This window comes from Anolis carolinensis, chromosome 3, assembly GCF_035594765.1.
Source record: "Anolis carolinensis isolate JA03-04 chromosome 3, rAnoCar3.1.pri, whole genome shotgun sequence".
NCBI lineage: Eukaryota > Metazoa > Chordata > Lepidosauria > Squamata > Dactyloidae > Anolis > Anolis carolinensis.
The window spans coordinates 96,579,334-96,598,241 of record NC_085843.1 but is presented as its reverse complement, the minus strand read 5'-3'; the positions used below and the strand labels follow the sequence as shown (position 1 = coordinate 96,598,241).

The following is an 18,908-nucleotide window of genomic DNA, read 5'->3' as shown; positions in this document are numbered from 1 at the left end:
CTGTTGAGAACTACAGTACACTCTATAGATTTCTGAAGAACTTGCCAAGGCCAATAAGTCAAACAACAGTCCATCATTACCGTCTTCTGGGGGGCAAATGGAACTAGAGGAAGTGTCATAAAATGATATTTCCAAGTCTCACATTGGCTTGATGTCCTAGAAGTATGCAATGGTTAATGGTATGAGAGCAGGTATAGAAAACCAACTAGAGTTCATACCATATCACCATTATTTTCCAGTTTTTGGACAGTCCTGGATAGTTCCCAATGTTTACCTTTCTATTTAAATACCCACTGGTGGTAAATACTACAATTTGGTTAGCATTGGTTAATCTATTATTACATAGGTAGTTGGTATTAAATGATTTTTTTAAATGGCATGTATTTTGTATTGTAATACTCTGTGTTTCCTGAGAAATGACCCTGAATGTGTCATGGTAAACATGTATATGATTTCAGTCTAGAATTATTTTAGGAGGAAGTATTTGTTCCATTGTGAAATCTGGCAGCTGATTTGTTCACATGTTTACAGTGTATGGAACAGTTAGTCTCATTGAATACACTGCAATTTACTTCTGAGCAGACAATGTGTAAACTTGTACTTGTAATTATATACATTTTCATCTAACATACATTTTAAATTACAGTATGTGAAAGCTGTCTGAGAATTTAAAAATAATGTTTTAATTATATAAATTTGCCTTTATAATATATGAAATATATTTTTCATATTATTTGTTATATATTTTGTCCATTACAAAAATAACTATAAAGATTAAAAACAAATGGGTTAGTATTACGTTGAAGCAGATATGATTGCTTCACTCCATCTCTTGGTTTGAGATATTGAAGGTTTGCTGTTGTTTTGTCAGTTAACCTGACAAAACATTAACTGATGTTCTTGTTTTCTTTTTTTAATGTTTTGGTCACCTACGTTTGTAAACTATAGTATAATGTAATAGACAGGTTAACATACACTGAAGTTTTACAATTTCAGAAAACGTTATGATAGGAGGGTAAGCAGATGGTTTCATAATCTTTCTTGCTGTCTCATGAATAGAGTAGATCAGTTATTCATGTATGCATTCCCTTTAGCGAAAATTGTTTGAGGTCCTCATCACATTAACATCGAGAAATTGTAAATCTGCATGCATCCTATTATTTATAAGGGCTTGATGCATACTCAATACACATGGGATGCATACAAACCACATTACTCACTTTTCTTACATTTTGAAATTAATCCACTTTGACTCATCACACCATGGAAGGCTTGCTCCTCCCAGTCTTTTTGATGTCCCCAGATGTCACACTCTGACCGTTTCCCCCAATGTTTTTGGTAAATATTGCACAGTTACATAGCCTGGAAATCTCGATATTGTGCAAGTTGGGAAGATCTCATGCCTGCATAGTACTAGAGATCCCTGTTAACATAGGTTAACTCGAATTAGCCCTATGTGGCCTATAGCCACTATGGGGCAGATCCATGCCTACACCAACCTAAGTGGTCTGTGTGGATGTGCCCATAGAGATCTTTTATACTGAGGGTAAGATTATCTCTCTTATCACATGAAGATATAAATATATAAAATAGCGTGATTGCGTTTAACTGTATACAGGCAATTGCAAACAAGATTGAATTTGTAAGTTGGAACAGGTACATTTTTAAGTGTAACTCCAGTCGTGTGTGTGTGTGTGTGTGAGAGAGAGAGAGAGAGAGAGAGAGAGAGAGAGAGAGAGAGAGAGAGAGAGAGAGAGAGAGAGAGAGCGAGCTTTGGATAGCATAGGGAAGGGTTAACACCCCTGTGGTGTTTGTTTTGCTCTTTGTGCCCCTGTTCAGAAGATTTTACCTCACTTTCTGTCCCTGTGATAATTGGATTTTGAAAAATTTGGCATGTTGTGATATCCAGGATTGGTGATAAAGCTTCAGTGGAGACACCATTTCCCCATGATAACTTTTCCAGGCATGAATTTCCCTTCTGAAGGGTAGGTTTCTCTCACTTCCCATTGTCTCACCCCCATTCTTAACTATGAATCATTTGTAAGTGAGATGTTTGTAACTCGGGGATTGCCTATATATCCAAAGAGAAGTGATTCTGTCTGTCAACCAACACTTTAGGGTATGATACAGCAGTTTCATAAAACTATGAGAATACTTGATTTCTGTCTTTTTGTGGCTTTTATATAGTGGCAAAAGTTTACTTATGTACTCTTCAGCCAATCATTTTACTAGACTTTTGTTATTTATATTATGTATCCAATATGATCAATTGAGATAATAGAGCTTACAGAATTCAAGAGCACTGAACTCTCTCATTCTCTTTGAGGTTTTATTGCATATACAAGAGAACAAAATCAGTGGCTACTAACTCAAGAGCAGGCTCTCCCTCATCAAAAGGGATTAAGCATTTTATTTTACTTGTGGATTATACTTGCTTGGATTCTCACTTTCTCATAAAACCCTGGACTTCTTCTGTTATCTCATGATTACAGTTAACTTGGGTCTTATGCTCAGACAGAACTGGAACACAACTTACTTTTATTAGAACTGTCTCTGTTAACCATACATGATTACTCATCTATGCATTTACTTTTAACAGTGACATTTCATACTATTAATAACCAGACTTCAGGGCCCTAAATTAGCAAAATATTTTGGTCTAGCTCATAACACTGGAATCCAGATATCCAGACAACGTAGTTTTCTTTAATACATAATTTTGTTACCAGCTTGAAAGTTGAAACAAGAGGATTAAAAAGTGATGTAAAATATGGCAATGACTATGGAAGGGACCAGCTGATTGCAATTAGTTCAACACTATTAAGGTGAACATTTTGAGGATTATGCTGATTCATACTCTGTGAAGATATTTTGGAATTGTATGAATTAGCTAATTATATTTGAACAGTCTCTTCTCAGATCACCATATTTTTATTAATGTAATATAAGTTGGACACCCCCAGCTTGAAAATCTAAAATCCGAAATAATTCAAAATCTGCAACTTTGCTACCAGCAGCCCATTTTGCCTTCGAACCTGCTGCAGGAATTAAAGCCCTATGAAAAGGAGTTTGGTGTGGATTCATGCCAATCACTACACTTGGATTCCTGCTGTTTTATAGATATACCAAAATTAAAGGGGAGTCTGAAATATAAAATGCATCTGATTCCAAGCATTTTTGATAAGGGATACTCAGCCTGTACTGCTTTCCTATCTTGTCAGCAATTGGATGGAATTCCCATGTTTTTACTGTCTTGGCGTATACAGCTGTTGAGAAGAATCTCCTAATCCTTCACATCCTGCAGTCTTCCTTAAAATGTTGCTCAAGTGACTGCTCAGTTTTATATGTTATTAGAGTCCCATAGATTTCCAACATCTCATAAGTTATCTTATGAACTATGGAGGCCACCATTAGGTTATCATAATAGATGAATAATGTCAACTTTCAATCTGTATTTGAATGATGAAAGAGAAGCCTTATTAATGAGTCCAAAACCAGAAATTTTATAAAATATGATAAAACGTTGATTGTAGTAAGAAATGAAATAATTTGTCATTTTTCTGCCCACTCACGTTTTAGCACGATTGAAGTGATGCTTTCAACATAGACCACTACAGGACAGCCATAACCTGCATTTCCGCATTTATTGAAAATGAATTCTTTATGAGAAGGACCATTTTTGTGGTGATTATTTATCTGCTAATTATGTATCTTTCAGCCAAGATTATAAGGACTGAAAGAGAGATTTGATACTTCTGATGAAATCTTGTCTCTCCATCCATTCATCAGAACTGAACTTATGCTGCTGTATTTATGTATAGTTTTGGACACAGAATAATGCATTCTATTTTAGACAGCACGCCAAACATTCTCTCTCCTTAGGTCAGATTTCCAGAACTAAAAGGGAGTTCTATTTTTTCCTTCAGATTTTAAACCTATGTCCTTTTTTAACATTCATGTTGATGTGTATCTATTCCATTTCTTTGTATGTTGTCTCCATTACATTACACTGTATTCTAAAGTTTGTCGTGCCAGATAATGTAGTCTGAATACTTTTCTAAATCTAAACAACCAGTTTTTTGATGTGCATTATAATGATATCATGATTCACATTTTAAAGACCGCAGCCTGATTATTTTTTACTGAAAAACTCCAATAACTTGTCACATTTCTTCATTTTCTTAGCTCTCACAAACTAGTATTCCCCAACCTCATACCTTCCAGGTGTGTTGTATTACAAATCCCCTGCCTGGAAATAAAAGTTGTCATCTGACACATTTGGAACGCACCAGGTTATTGTCTTTCCCTGAGACCTAAATGCCTGGTTTGTCTATTGAAAGCCTGAAGGGAATCATTTGTCCCCTACTGTGATGTTTAATGCTTAGCAACTGCAATATGTTTGTTATGGCTACTGTAGATGGAGATCTTCAGTTGAGTTTAAATGCAGTTGTTTCTGTAATGTTGGCCAGAAAAAATTCAAAATATTTTTTTCTTTAAAGGTCTGTTGTTCTATTGCAAAAATAAAATAGATAACTGCTTCGTGGTTTTGGCATTCCAACTAGAAGCACAAAGGAACTACATGTCCTGGAAGTGAGAGTTGTTGTGTTACAACAGCTGGGAATAACTAGCATTTCCCTCCAACGCAGGCACAGCAGCACTTTAGCCAGCTGAGGCAGAAAATAAGATTTAAAATGTAGTGATTACTAAAATGTGATCTCAGGAAGTACACTTGATAAAAACATTCAAGAGTCTAATTTGTGTGACTTCTGTTAAGCTAGGAATTAAAATACATGAAACTGCAAATTAGCAGTTAGATGGGGAAGCAATTTAGATGTATATTGTGAAGTCACCAGTATGTTCCCCTGGTGACAGTGAACTTTCAGTTTCTCAACTTCAGCTTCTCCTAAGCTGTTTGCTTTAATTGCTAATTCTAATAAAGGGATCAAGATTTTTCTCCCTCGGTGCTCCTTTTTATGTAATGATTACACAGCAAGATTCATGTAATATTGAATCACATTCCAAGTTCTAATTAGTTTCAGAACAGCTGCGTTTAAAGTTATAGCTAAAGCAGAGTGGAGCTTTATTCAGATGCTCCATTAGAACTAGGATTTAAAATAGGTAGAAAAGAGATATAATCAAGATCATATTTTACATGACACATTAAGCATTTCTGGTTGTTAATTAGGCATTATCCATGTCCATTTAGCTCAAAAAATACAGTGCAAAATGCTGCCTTTTCCAGGGTACATAATATTTTGATCTATTTTTCTGTGATGACAGAGAAATAAAAAAGTCATTAGATGATAATCAGGTATACACTTAAAGCTTTTTGTTTTGTTTCAAACAGCCTCTTGCACCTAGAAGTCCTACAAGCAGTGTGGCAACGCCATCTAGCACTATCAGCACACCTACCAAGAGAGACAGTTCTGCACTTCAGGATCTCTACATACCTCCTCCTCCAGCAGAGCCTTACATACCCAGGTGAACATCATAATTGAGCTTTATATCATTTTGCAGAATATCCTATCGCAAAATTCACTCTTCCTTCTTTAGGAGAAATTTTAAAAGGTTATGAACTTCCTTGAGTTCCATACATAGGGAACATGAATTGAGTAAATAGATCAAATGAATGCCAGGTTGTGAATGTGACAATAGAAAAGGGTTTTTACAATAATTCATTGCACATTCATGGTTCACAGACCACATGATAACCAGCCATACATAAGGAAAATTCTCCATCTATGTATGCACACCACCAGCATAAGGGAAGAAGAAGAAATCCCACACCCATTTAACATCATATAGCTTTCTTCATAGGTAATATTCTCTTACTGAATATGAACCAAATGCCTGCTTTGATGTTTGAAGGGTCTTTCCATTCAGTTTAAAATTCTGACACTTCATCTTATACAAATTATTGTTACCATTCTTTATATAAAAATACTAGTATATTTATGCTGCTGGGTTAGCACTAAAGAAAACTTGTGTGAAAGGACCCCCAGTAACATATACGGGACAGGTGGGAATTGATATAACTAGAGTTTATCGGTTACAGCTATTACAAGCTTAGCCTGGCATAGGGGATGGATCTATGTCTCAAATGATCTACCTGCTAGCTAGTGATATCCACTCCAGCTCACCTGCTGGGAAAAGATGGCAGTAATTGATACCCACATAGGCAAAAGACACTGATTTCGACTGCAACCCCAGATAAAGCAATGATGATAGGCCCCCAAACTGAGCTTGCCCTAAATCCTTCCACACCCACCCCCAATATCCCCAAAGGAATCCCCAAAGTGAGTAAATAACCAACATTCTGCAATCATTAATCCAAACCATTGCCCAAATGCTACCCCAAATGTGGTGATGAGGATAAAGCAGCAACATATTGAGATTAAGACCCCTAGGTGATCTTGGTCAATATATGTACAAAAATAAATTAGACAATATAAGACCTAAGGTTCCCATTTTCTAGTTTCTGCTGTCCTTTTTCAAACAGAAAACAATAATTAAGAGTTGAAATTGGAACTGAATGATCTGATCCAGTAGCACACAAATTAGATTATGCAATACTTGTCTTGAGAATTACCATATTTTAAGTTTGAGGTAAATCCATGGTTTATGTGCACAATAATTGCATAGCAAAGCCTTAGAATGCACAGTATTAATATGCGTCAACACCATTTTTTTCTTCAAAGGGATGAAAAGGGAAATCTTCCCTGTGACGACATTGGAAGACTTTTAGTAGGAAAGCCAGTACATAAGGGTTCCGAATCACCAAATTCATTTCTTGATCAAGAATATCGAAAACGTTTTAATGTAGTGGAAGAAGATGCTGTTTTGTACTGTTATGAATATGAGAAAGGAAGAACAAGTAGCTCTGGACGAAGAGAAAGCACCCCAACTTATGGTACAGTCTAATTTATAAAAAATATATAGTTTCTGGTTTGTTTCATATTATATATTTTTGTCCTACATTCTAATTCTTTATTTGTGCCCTTAAGAGTTTATTGATCCCCTTTCTTCCAACATTACTCCTGTGCTGCACTCTATTGTGCACATTATTAAATCCAATACTAATTTCACAAAGACAGCTTCTCAACTCCATCTGGACAAGGACTCTATCCATTTTCTGCTCCCTGTTCTTAATCTAAATCTGAAGTGCTATCTCTTTAACAGCTTTGAGTTTGCAAACAGTTGATATGCAGATTGCATTAAATAGAACTAGATAGATAATGGAGTGACACTAACTTGCATATGTTTCCATTACATTTTTGTAGGTTGCCATTTTTCTGTTGATCCTGACCAATTTAAAGTAGGGCAATGATTGAAATATTTCAGCCCTTCACATATCAAACCTTGACCTCTTTTGTGATTTCTTATGCAATCTGTAATCACGTAAGTAGACAGTAAAATAGAATAGGCAGCACTAAACACAGAAAATTAAAAGACAATTTCCAGAAAAACAAACTTTTTTTCAGGTATGAGAGTACATTGTAGTACTCTTGAAAATTACACTTTTAGGATGTTGTGACCAAACTGCTTTGAGCGCTAAAGTACTTTTCAGCATCATTTTGAGGTCTCACTGGGACATAAGCAGAATAGTCGGTTTTCTGTTACACACAACTTAAGTAAAAAGGTGGTGTTACGAATTCCTTTCACATTTCCCTTAGCAATTCATTCTATTTTTTAGTAAATTGACTAATTAGGTAATATTGGAGTAATTAACATATCTTATTATTTTCAGTTTTAAGAAAAATGGAGTATAAAGTACATAGGTTTGAAAAACCATGAATCAGCCAGGATAGTCACAGATGGGTGTTTTATTTATTTATTTATTACATCACTTTTACCCCGCCTTTCTCTCTGAGGAGACTCAAAGCGGCTTACAGTACATGGCAAAAATTCAATGTAAAAACAACAATTCATATAAAACAATCTACAAAACAACAGTTCATATAAAACAGATACCATTACAAAATAAAATCACATTATATAAAATTTTAAGAATGTCCAAGATTAAAATCCATTCATGCAGAATCCTCAAGTCTTCGTACAGGTCATGTAAGGGTCATGTTTAAATTATATTACCCACTGGAATGTATACCAGCCTCTCTCTCTGATAGACACACAGATTACCATTTTTCCAATGGATTTTAGAGTTATCCCCATAATTTATTTCCCTAAAATAGAATCAGTATCTAGTATTGGAAAATATGTTTCTCCCTGCTTCTGTTCTGTCAGTGGATTTGTTTGTTTTTGAGATTTGCACGAGCATGATTGAATTGGGGAGCATGAAGGCAAACCTTCATCTCTCCTTCCTTTGATTTTTCTAATCCTTTTACAAGGTATCATAAAAAAGAAATAATAATTTGTAGAGGTGCAGCACCAGAAAAGATAGTTACTTTGAGAAATCTTATTGTTTTGTGTGTTTAACAATTTGAATTATCAATTTGAAGAATCATTTCAATTTTTGGAGAAATTATTTAAAGTTAACTTATGACCTCATCAGATGGAGTAAAATCAGCATCCTAGTGTTGTGGTTCAGTCTGATGATGATGAAAGGGAATTTGGGTTTCAGCAGTCTGTTCCAGGAAATGTGGAACAACAGTTTGAACAGCAGTTTGTCCCTGGGAATGTTGACGTTTCTGAAATGCAGGTGGATTCGGAAAGTGTTGATAGCTTAGAAAACCAGATAAAGCAGAGAAATCTGGATGCCTCTGAGTTTAGCAGAGATGCTGCCGAAGGTTGTGATAAGGATGACCTTTCACTGGAGTCTGAGAATTGTCAACAAAGTCCAAATGGGAATGAGGGGGATGAATTTGTGTTAGACAGGGATTCCAGGTTGAAATTGAGATCGGGTCCCAGATGCTCTGTGAGAATTGGAAGCAAGTGTGGGGGGGCTAGAGTTCCGAGGAATGTGTACTTAAGTTGCAAGGAGGTTTTAAAGGAGATGTAATTTGGGAAAGATTTTAGTCAGAGCAACCTCGCTTTTGGAGAAACAACTCTTGCCTTGTTTTCAGTTCAAGCCTCGTCTCATGCCCAGAATCTGTGTTTGGATTACTTGTGGAAGCTCATGTACCCATGTTACCTTGGAATTGCTTTTCTATTTCCGGGTCTTTGGTCTAATATCTATGAAGCCTTTGAACTGTGTTTATGGATTGCACTTGCAATTGGACTATTATCTTCTTTACTGCTTTTTATTAAGTTTTGCTATCTTTTATCAATAAACTGAAAAACTCAAGCTTGCTGTGGTGGAGTGTGTGTATGTTGTAGCAAGGTGAATCAGGGCTGAGGTGCGACATCTGGGGGATGGAGGCTGGTGCCAGGCATCACATGACCAGCGTAAAAGTGTCGCCAGACACTTTCATCCCAACATGGGAGGCTTCCTGTGTTGTGCTCACTCCAGTGGAGCCATCACAGGGCCTACCCAACAGGTATCCCATGTGATGGGATATTATAGCTTTCTTAATTTCACCTTGTTTACCACTGGGAGGTAAATATTATACAGTATTTTTCTCATTCTTATTCTAACAGCCCTGTGATGTATATTTAGCTTACGTGCTATGATTGTATAAAGGTGACCACATGAGTGTTATGAGAGATTTTACCTGGTATATGTGCATTGGAAAGAATATGTGAGTGTGAACTGTGATCATGGAACTGAAAAAAGTCTTTAAAAAGCAGCATTTTAAGATACTATGGTGGCTTTTAGCATTATGCTTACACTATACATTCCATTCACAGTTTAATATAATTGGCAGGGTGTACCAGGTCAACGCACACAACGATACAATCAGTTGGTAGGCATCAGAGAACTGCAACTGGGGAAAAGATGAATTTGCAATATTGTTGATAGTTAACAAACTATCAACAAACTTTTTTCAAAACATATTTTATACACAAAAAGTGGAGGATCAAACTTTTTTCAAAGCATATTTTATACACAAAAAGTCGTGAATGACAACAATTCACAATGAGGCCACCTGTGATAAAACTACTGTCAAATATAATATCACTTACCTAATGAGTAGACACATTAATTTAATCCTACAACTGTTTAATAAGCATTTTGAAGCTAATGTGATTGTGTTGTTGCAGGAAAACTGAGGCCTATATCTATGCCAGTAGAATATAACTGGGTAGGGGATTATGAAGATCCTAACAAAACTAAAAGAGATAGTCGGAGAGGTAAGTAACCTCAGGTGCAAATTATCAATTTCATTGTGTTTTAAATATATCTTTGTGGAAATTGTTAGATGCATGGATTATTATTCCATATCATTGTCCTGTCCATAAACGTGAAAAGCTGATTGTCTTGCTAGTATTTAAGGATTTTTTTTAAAAAAAGTGTTCATTGATAGTATCATAAACTAACAGTAGAAGACTGCATACTTCACTGTTTTAGATGACCATGGATAATACAGCTGCAATCCAATATAATAGTGCAGCAGCCCCCCAAAAAGTTATTGTACTTGGCTATTTTTATACAAATTTGAAAAAAACCTGTTTGGAAGCTACTGTTTTGTTAGAGTAAGTGAAATACTGTAATTGAAATGCTCTGAGCTCTTTTAGAATTTTCCTGGCATTTTAAATTCTTTAGGTTTGTCTCTTATAGCAAGGAAGTATGTGTTTATTTAACCTCTGTGCCTCAGTAGAAATATCAGAGCATTGAATATATCGTATATATCAACTGATAATGCCAGTTAAATGCATTTCAGTTTCAGGCTGTAGCATGACAAAATGCTGAAAATTCACAGAGGGATGAATTTTTCTGCAAGGCACTATATTTAGGCATGGAAAGGAATTAAGAATTTTTAATTCAAAGTAAGAAAAATGTTAGGGACAATGGATCTAAGAAACAGTCTCAGTGACTGGATAAATGCTTTACTGAATTCTTTGAGATGGTAAATGAAGAAATAAAATAATAGTTTGAATATGGAAATTAATAGCTGAACCCAGGAATACGTGTAACTAGAGTCCATCAACAAATGTTTGATTTGCAATTGTGATGATAAAATTAACAGGAATTCCAAAGACACATGATGAACAGAACAGGTGTTGATTTGATTAACGGTGGGAGACATGGTATCATATACTGAAATTCTAGGTATCTAAAGGTTGGACATCTTGACAGTGCTGCCGTGTCCATATGATACAAGTATTTATTGTAATTTAAAATAATAATTTTCCTCTTTATATTTACTGAAACAAGCTAGTAAGAATCACAGTGTTTAGACAAATTGACCAGAAAGAGCCCAGTGATGGGATGAAATTCTCCACAATGTATGTTGGCTACAGTTTTCATAACCCTTGGCATAACCCAGGATTTGGGTCCACTCCTTAGGTGGCCCACCTGCTCCCTGTTCTATAGCATGACTGTTTGATTGAGATATCAATCCCTTAATGGGGTAGTTTTTAAACACATTTTTGTAATCCTTTAAAGGTATCTCTTATGCTCATTTAAATATGGAGACAGTTTAATATCTTCACTGCCAGTCCCTAGAGATAAGAGAATACAAAAACAAACGAATAACCTGATATACATTGACTATAAGCCATTGTTAAAAGGAAAGCAAAACTTCTACTACATGAAGTCATTCTCGTTTGTATTATTTGCCTACAAGTGTAAACATAGAAACAATACAAATATTCAATTTTGGGATGTTAACAGCCATATTTCAAGAAGAAAGTGAGAGCTGGTTTGCCTTCTCTCCCCATATTCTGTCACATAATTAATGTGCCTATTAGTGAGCACTTTGACTTTTACAGTCAAGGAATATTTTAATATCTCAGTTCATCCTGAAGGGCCATAAATTCACTTGAGCTTGATTTCGTTCAATTCATTCTGTTTTATGTGTTGCCGAAGGCTTTCATGGACGGGATCACAGGGTTGTTGTATGTTTTCCGGGCTGTATGGCCATGTTCCAGAAGTATTCTCTCCTGACATTTCGCCCATATCTATGGCAGGCATCCTCACAACCTCTGAGGATGCCTGCCATAGATGTAGGCAAAACGTCAGGAGAGAATACTTCTGGAACATGGCCATACAGCTTGGAAAACATACAAAAAACCTCATTCTGTTTTGTTTGTGTCTGATGCACAGACCTTTTTGAAAGAAAATCCACAGATAGTTACATGATTGTACAAAGGAGGAGACCAAAACCTTAGACCATGTAAAAAAAACCCTAACATTTAAAAAGCCAGAATAATCTATTTTAAATCTTTTGTCTATTGTGGAATACTACACATGAGAAGAACTATGAAGTATAACCTTCATAGTTATATTGTATTTTATCATGTTCATACAATAAAATATGTTGTATAAGTATTCCTTCTCCTGAAGCTTCTTAGAATCAGGTCAAGATAATAGAGTAATATAGAGTAATTTGTGATAAAATCATGTAACAAATTGGTAGATTCTTACTGACTGGATTAGACCATTAAAATATAAGATTTCAGGCTGTTGTTAGTATTCTTTTTTCTTCATTTCAGACATGGTTTTCTTAGTAAGAGACGGGTCTGAAGACCTTGCAGTGAATGCTGTGCCACTGGTTTCAGCACGATTTATATGGAAAACACCTAATCATGCTAGTTTGCAAAATAATCTGATTTTTTTTCTAGAAAATTCATTACTTCGGTATATGAGCAATGAAAAAATAGCTCAGGAAGATTACATGTATCAAAGAAACAGCAAGAAGGACACAGGCAAAAAATCCAAAAAAAAGGGAGATAAGGGCAACAGTCCTAGCCATTATTCTCTGCTACCTAGTTTACAAATGGAGTCTTTAAGGCAAGATAGCATGAGCACACCTGGGCCCGAAACATCCTTGTATCATGTAAGTAAAATGATAAGATACTTCATTTTGTGTTGATGTTGTTGTTGCACAATTAATATATGTCTGTCTGAAGATTTTCAATTTTTTCAGTTTAATCTTCCTTTATTCTTTCTTACAGAAAAATTGTATTTCCAGGGCTATGACTAGGAAACTTTATTTTAGTAAAAATTTGGTTCAATGTAATATGCATTCCTTTTTTGTAATATGGAGGAGAAAGTGGAGGGTGGAGGAGGAGGAGAAAGCCAAAGATGAGGAAGAGGAAGAGCTAGGAACTTTATTTTATACAGATGCTTTTGAAAATTCAATTACATAAAATAGAATTTAAGATGCAGACCTTAATTATTTGGATGGAAAGTATTAAAGAAGCAGAGTACTTTCAAGTAGCCATTCATATAAAAGTTGATCAAACAAATCCAGCTTGAATCGCTCAACCAATGATAGCTATTTCAATACCATTCATTTAATTGATTACTAGATTATCAGAGAATACAGGTTTCCTTTGGAGAGATAGGGCAGTCTACAAATAAAATAATAATAATAATAATTATTATTATTATTATTATTATTATTACATTCATTTACTGGTCTCAGGTGGAATAAACACCATAAATCAAGGAGATTTACATACCGTACATACATTTCATCTTACAATTTAAAAATTGATTCACTGGTTTTTACTATAATTAATACTAGCTACTGGATTTATGCCATAGTCAGTTTATCTTAAACTGAAAGCATCTTAATGAAATTTGGTGGCTACTTAGACCATCAAAATTCTTCAAATTGTGGGGATGTTAATTCTTGATATAAACAATTATCCTAGATTTCTGTGACATGAAAAACAGGCATTTGTGGGAGTTGGTTGTTACTCTGTCCCAGTTTGTGTTTTTATAAAATGCTGTCAAAACAGATGGTCATCCACCAAACTCAACAACAAAAATTAGAGGCTTTCATTCTGACAGTTATTTCTGAATGAGTGTAAGGATTTAATAAACTGTTATAATAAGGTAAATGTAGGTGCATGTTAAGTAATGGGATCTCTAGAATTTGTGAATGTTTTTGTCTTTTATTCTAATACTACAACTGTGGGGAATTTTGCATTTCTCATAGAATAAGTATAAATCATAAAATGATGTATAATCTGCTATCAGAGTCATCCAGGATAAAAGAAAATGAAATTGCTTTTCTCTTTGTGCAGGCTGTGTATGTACAAATAAAAACATATATAAATATTTATAAACTGCAACCATTTTAGGCATGATTTTATGGTCCATTTTGCATAATTCTTTTATAAACCGTAATTTATATTAGTGCTCTCATTAAGCAGATGGAAATTACCATCTATAGTGAAATGCTTTACAAATACATTTGTGTTATATAGCATTTGCTGCCCTCATGTTCCAAAGTAAGATAGGAAGGAACCTGTCTGGTCATATATCTGGTTTGCAAGCAGCAATTTCTTTATTCAGACTGAATGGAAAACTGTAGTTTTTCATGCACCAGACAGAATAGAAGAACTTCAGTAAGGTTTACAAGGAGGTAAGAGGGCACCATGAAGATTTGCATATACCTTGTTCACAGTCCAAAATACTGTGACTATGGGACATACATAATCTCTGTGAAAATCTGCAAGAGAACATGGGCATATAATTACATCTGGAAATTGTCCCAAGAGTTTGAGAACAAGCAACAGGTGAAATCTGTGCTTATCACTACAGGTCAGCACAGATGTGAAATTACAAAGATGTGAGAATAATGCTCTAGTGCAATTACTGTATTGAACATGTTGCACTTCTAAGAAAAAAAGCGTAGGCAGGATTTGATAAAGTACATCTTGCCTGAGAAATACTATGCTCCAAGAGAATTGTTTGACTTCAATGTTTCACACTTGTGACCAGCACATTCCTTTCTTTTTCTTGTATTTGTGGTTTTTTTTTTTTTGGAGTTTCATAATGATCAGCAAATATACCTAGAGTACTAGGCTGAAATTGCCATTTAATTGCATTTGTTTGTATTTTCTCTTCCATACCAACTATTAGGATAAACAGTCCTTGACTCTCACACAATTACCATTTATTTCAAGGCATAAGAGGTAGAGGAGTAGAAAAAAGCTGAAGAAAATAATTATCTGCATATTACACAGTCTTACAAAAATGATGTTGACTTTGAAGTCTGTTTGTGTTGTTTGGCACAGGGGAAATTGTTATATACTGTTTCATAATTGGTCTAGAAATGCCTCATTAACTTGTTGATGGAGCATCAGTGCTCCTCAGTCCATAAAGTGAAACCATCAATTAGAAGAGTAGACACCAAGAGGTCAAAAGAGCTTTTTCTTAAGGTTGAGCAACACCATCATTATAGTCATCAAACATGCCATCTTGAACAAAATCAATAATATATTTTTTAATTTTCAAAAGTACATGAAAGCAGATAGTAAGTGTTCTTAAAACTTATTGTTACCACATTGTATCATACAATATTCAGCATGTTTCCAGTTTTTTAAAGTCCCAGTAGGGATAGATAGATAGATAGATCTGTTTATTGATTAGTCCACTGACTATATCAATAATAAAAGGAAAAAAAAAACAAAAATACACAAATAGACACGAATCACTATCCTAAAACTGCTGTAATAGTTAACTAAAATAAATTAAAGCCCAATAAAACTTGATTAAATAATAAAATGGGTAAAATGGGATTAAATTATAAGATGAAAGCGGGGGGGGGGGGGGGGCGGTAGAGTGATAAGTATAAAAGTAAGGATATTATCCAAATACCTTCGCTATCTCCTCACCCAGCCTTTCCATTTAAATGAAACTCTTTGTTATTCCTTTGCTTGTTACAGACTATCTACAGAATCAGTTGCTATGGAAATATATTCAAACAGAAAAAGTGCAAACAGAGTTTGTCTTTCTGTGACAATTATCTTTTCTAATTACTACATTGGGCTTGTCTAGATTGGTAGCTTGTGCCACATAATACCACCATTTAGTTGCTTCTTGGTATGTCTTATCACTTCCCTATCCCTATTCTCTTTGAGGGGTTTGTTTTTTTTAAATCATTAAAAAGATTACACATGTTGAGTCATTTCTGGGCATCTTACATGTGAAGCGGGTTGTGGGTTCACAAATTCCCTCCTCATTTTGTCACCATATGTATAATCCTGATGAGGTCTCTTTTCTCCCCAGTGCTTCTTTACAAATTTACTTTAAAGAAACCCTTTAACACAACAACATAAACTTATAAACTTTAAAAAAAATCTCTGTAGAACCACTGCAGTATTGTGTTGTTGCTATATACTGCTATGGTGGTGTCGCTGCAGTTTTTCTTGGTGCACAATCACCATTATCCCAGTGATCTTGGACTCCTACTTTCTCGATTATTAGTCATCTCCAGTTTTTCATTTCACACAGTGAATATTTGTGTGAGAAAGGACACCTCAGCAAAGAAAAACTGTAATCTACCCACCACCACAGCTTATAGCAATAGTGAAGTGATGCATAAGTCGTATAATTTTTTAAAAAATAAAATAGATTTCAATTTCCCTGGTCAAGGTGTGAAATGAAGTGCCACGGTGAGTCATGAAGCAGGCTTCAAAAGCCTTCAAAATTAATATTCCTATTCGATATCACAAGACATTCCTCAATAATAGGTATTTAAAGTGGATTTAGTATTGAAAATGTAATGAAATGCACCGGGGTGGAAGAGAGTTTGTATTCAACTATGAAATCAAAAAAATGCAGTAATGTATGGGAATTACTGGGAAACATAATGGAGAAAGAGCACCTTAGGTTATAATAAAAGTAAATAATAAAATAGATAATAAAAGCAAAATTAAAAATACTGCATTCAGAATAGCAATCAAAACAATCGCGTCCCAGAATATTTGGCTATTCTGAATGGGCTTATTGTCTGTATTATGTAGTGGTGCCATTGATCTGTTCAGAGAAATCAAGTGAGATTCATGTTCCAGGCTTGGGAGGTTAAGGAAAACCAAGTTGCAAAGCTATTATGTCATGAAGGCTGCATTAAATATGCCAAAAGAGATAATGTTTAGGTATCAGTTTGAATCTGGCCCACTTTCCTTAAAACAGGAAGCTTTTCTCACTGAATGGTAGGAAGAGAGAGGTTTTGAATTCTTCAATTGTCTTCATAATGACATAAATGCGTCAAGACTCTATGTTTGCTCATATATCCTTTTCTTTTATGTATGTGTGGCTTCAGCTGCAAAAGAAAAATTGTGTTATACACAAAGTGATCCCAATTGCACCCTCTCACAAGTTTTCCTATCTAGGCAAAGTTTGAGTCACTGTTTTCCCATTTTTTTCCTAATATGGACATACACAATATGATGCAAAGCCTTCCTTCCTCCACAGAAAATCTCACATGTTCTTGTGATGCTCAAAAGAGACCAGAGTTGTATGATAAGGCAAAAGTACAAAATTTGTATTATTCATTCAAAGTTATAGCTCGTCGTGCTGAAGCACCCATAGCAGCATCAAACAAAGTATAGTAAAAGCAAATTGTCCAGCACAAAAAGGTCCAATATGAAAAAGCATCAAGTGTCAAGGACAGAACGCCACAAGGTTCAAGATAACAGAGTTTATTGGATTACAGAACTCAAAAATGCCCGTAAAATACAAGGGCCAGGCAGTATTAGCCTTTAGGAGCAAAAAGGGGCAAGGAAAAACGTTCAAAAGATAAACCGGATTAAACCGGAGTTTAATCCGGGTAAAAACAAACTGCTTGCTTCAGCCTGGGGATAAACAAAACAAAAGCCGAGGAACAAAAGATACAAAAGAATGCAACTAATTGGCAGCAGATTCCTCTCTGCTGCCAACACTGTGCTTAGAGTAACTTGCGTCGCTCCCACACACACAGCAGACAGGATTTCCAACACGAACAGATCAGCCAAGGATTGTAGCAGTAGAGTAGACCCAGTTCCTTTCCGTAGATCAAAGCCAGAAGCAGACGTTTGTAGATTCCAAGTCCAAGAAGGGGGAAGACAAGCCGTGGTCAGTTCAGTCCGAGTTTTCAAAGCAGGAGATGGCGTCTGTCAAGAAGACGACGGAAGGTCAAGGTCTCAGCACAGGAAAACACACCAGTCTTCAGGAAAGCGTCCCACACAGATCCCAAGCGTTCGTCCAGATTACCTTGCCCAACGCAATTTGCAATTGCTCCCAAGCCCCATTTTATGCCAGTTACAAATCCTCATCACTGTCAGCTGTCCTCCTTAACCCGGGCGTTTCCTCATCGCTTTCCTCATCAGAGCTGGAACACCTCTGACTACGCCCCACAGCATCTCCAGCTGTGGATCCCGTCCCATCCCTCCAGCTAAGCCATGGGTCTAATCCTGAAGTTCCCCATTCATCTTCTATCCCATTATGACCAGTGCCACCCAATTCCTCCCTTACCCGAGTCCAATCCATCTCATCCTCCTCCGAGCTAACCAGCCCCTCCTCCATTCTCTCCGTAAACCCCTCAAAAGACTCTTCGTCCGATGGTGCTGCAAAAATGTCTCGCAGTCTTTTTCTTTCTCGCTCCTCGAGAGTATCTGACTCTCGAGGAGTCTTACGCCCACGTCTGTCAGTAACAGAGCCATGAGGCTCAATCATAACATCAAGTGCCTATCTTTCTATAACAATCTCCTTGTCCCTAGATTTCCAAGTTTTTCCTATACAGAGCAGGTATAATATTTTATAATAATATATATTGTCCTATACAGAGCAGTGCTATCATATTCCAGAAATTGAATGTTGTTATTATTCTTGTTGTCGGCTCAGAGGGAAGCATCTTTAAATGGTTCTTGTATTCACTTTCAGTACTTCCAAGTTTTATTAAGTATGCAGAGCAAAGAAGCTTCATGTATGGTCTGTATGGCCCACTTAAATTTAAAGGGGATACATCATTTTGTGTTACAATACACATTAACATTACCAGCCCAAGTAACTGTGAACATTAGTAGTCAAGGAATACAATCCCCTTGATGTTCATTAAAGTATGTCTTGCTTAGGTATCTAATTTTTTAACCTTTGTAGTAAATTGTCTGCTTTGATGAGATTTGCACAT

At 35.7% G+C, this 18,908-nt stretch overlaps 1 protein-coding gene across 6 annotated transcripts in view; it reads left to right on the top strand.

Annotated features, from left to right (window-relative positions):
- Positions 1 to 18,908, top strand: part of cnksr2 (connector enhancer of kinase suppressor of Ras 2) — a 205,540-nt gene that overhangs the window by 122,309 nt on the left and 64,323 nt on the right. For all 6 annotated transcript variants that reach the window (XM_003218904.4, XM_062977212.1, XM_008107310.3 and 3 more), the window contains 4 exons: positions 5,348 to 5,481; positions 6,699 to 6,910; positions 10,102 to 10,191; positions 12,625 to 12,839. In XM_003218904.4, coding sequence (XP_003218952.1) covers positions 5,348 to 5,481; positions 6,699 to 6,910; positions 10,102 to 10,191; positions 12,625 to 12,839 — 651 coding nt within the window. The remainder of the gene's footprint in view (positions 1 to 5,347; positions 5,482 to 6,698; positions 6,911 to 10,101; positions 10,192 to 12,624; positions 12,840 to 18,908) is intronic.